General features: G+C 42.6%; 1 protein-coding gene across 1 annotated transcript; it reads right to left on the reverse strand.

The window, feature by feature from the left end:
- Positions 1-1273: 1273 nt before the first annotated feature.
- LOC309823133 (olfactory receptor 8K5-like) lies at positions 1274-2007 on the reverse strand (the record flags this gene model as incomplete). The annotated part of the gene is given in 2 exon segments (XM_082655298.1): positions 1274-1908; positions 1911-2007. Coding segments are annotated over 2 exon segments (732 nt in total).
- Positions 2008-2218: the final 211 nt, after the last annotated feature.

The raw sequence follows: 2218 nt of genomic DNA on the forward strand, positions 1-2218 counted from the left end.
CTCGCATCCTCCCTTGGCCATTTGCAGGAGCAGATGAGTTGAGGTTACATGCAGCTGATCCCAGACCTGCTGGCTAATTATCTTGGCCTGTAATTAGTGTTTCCTATTCCTCACTCCTTGCCAACTCCTGCAGTTAATGTATCGTTTCTCTCTCTGCAGAGACTCCTTTGGGAGGGTTCTGAGGCCCTGGAATGAACATTTCTGGTAGTGGCAGGATTTTGGAGATGTTCCATCTGCTGCCTGTCCCACCACCCCTTGGCATCATCTCTGCTCCCTCCCACCTCAAAGTCTACATCCACCACCAAGTCTTTAGTTCTCTCCTGAACACTTCTTGAACGTGTCGTTGCTTTTCCATCTTTGTGGCTCTGATTTGATCAGACCTCATCATCCTTCATTTGGACTCCTACAGTATTTTCTTAATGGGCCTTTCCTGTCCTGGTCCTGCAAATGTCTCCTCTGCAATATAGGAAGAATAATCTTTCTAAATTGCCAATCAGGCTGTATGACTCTCCTACCTAAAAGCCCAACCTTTTTAGTTTGGCACATAATGTCCTGGGCAGTGTGGTCTGCCTAATTTTCAACTCCCTCTTTCACATGGTTTTTACATGGTTTTAAATTCAGAACTGCTGTAATTTTCTCCTCTCCTCCCTCCCTTACACGTCCCAATACGTATGTACATGTGTGTGTGCACGCACACACACATGCACACACACGCACTCCATCCATCCATGCTGCTCCATGAGCAGGAGGACAGAAGACAGGGCAGGAAAGGGATCTGACTGAGTTGGGCAAGCACCCTAAGAACAATCATTAGGAAAGTGAGAAGGGACTCATTCTCTGTGACTTTGGAAGATGGGACTAGAAACTATTAAGTTCATTTTAATACTCAGAATAGATATTTAACTGATAGGGACAGAGTAAAGGGACAAAATATGTGATTAAATAGTTAATCTCACTAGGGGACTGTAAATAGAGAAAATAAGTATGGGAGACCCCTGTAAGTTAATCATCACTCAAGAAAGTACGCTTTTGTAGCAAGAAAACCATGCAACAAAAGCATGAGACATGCTCCTCAAACAATAAAACAATGGTGGAATGAGGTCCACATCCTGCCCAGTGAGGTCCGTAAGTTATCGATTCCTAGGACATGCTTCTCTGCACGTACTAAAAACAAAAATATAGGGAAAAGGTGACATTATACTGAAACCTGAGATGATTTACCATATTTTAGTATGTTACCACCTTTTGGCCCATTTCCATAGTGCCATGACAGTCAGTCCCAGTATGACCAAGTAGGAACAAGAAAACTCCCCCCATCCAACGTGGAGGAGGAGCTGATGATGGAAGTTTGATGTCTATTCAAAAATGAGGAAGGTGGCCTTTTCCCCCTCCTCACTTTTCCTTTGATTATAAAACTGTATACTATGACCAACAATTCTATTTCTTGTGCATTTGAGCACAGCATAAGTAACAAGGGAACATCATCACAGTAGAAATGACTGATGACATTAGAGCTGTAAAAAGTCAATGGAAAAATCTTGATAGTGAACATTAGTGCTTGAAAGGTACTGCAGAGGTATGGAATGCCTACCAGCACATGACAAAGTCTCTGGGACATGATAACATTGTAGAGCAGAGGGTTACAGATGGCCAAATAGCAGTCATAGGCCATGGCTGACAAGACAATGAACATAAGGAAGAAAGCCAGCTGTGTGGTGCATGCATAATAGGAAATGGTATTTTGATCCACAACAAAATTTACCAGCATCTCAGGACAAATGACAGTAGAATTACCAAGATCAATGAAAGCCAGGTGTTTGATAAAAAAGTACATAGGTGTGTGTAGGTGGGAATCCACTTGGATCAAGATGATCATTCCCAGACTTCCCACCACTGTGATTGTGTAGTAATGAGGAAGACCCCGAAAAGTGGGGCCTGCAGCTCAGGATGCCTTGTGACTCCCATCAGAATGAATTTAGTCAGTGATGATAGATTTTGTTGGCCCATTTAGTCCAGTTAGCTTTTCTGGAAAGAAACAGGTTGTTATTAGCTTCTTTGTGGTATCTTCTAAATAAAGTATAATATGTATAGACAGAAAAAAACAAAAAACTGTAGCCCAGTAAGCTCTCGGGGTGACACTCCCTTGCCTACCGCTTGTATTTCTCACAAGTGTCCTATACTAATAAATTCTTTCCTTACCTGTCACTCTGCCTCTTGC

This window comes from Grampus griseus (assembly GCF_964374135.1).
Source record: "Grampus griseus genome assembly, chromosome: 5".
NCBI classification, from domain to species: domain Eukaryota; kingdom Metazoa; phylum Chordata; class Mammalia; order Artiodactyla; family Delphinidae; genus Grampus; species Grampus griseus.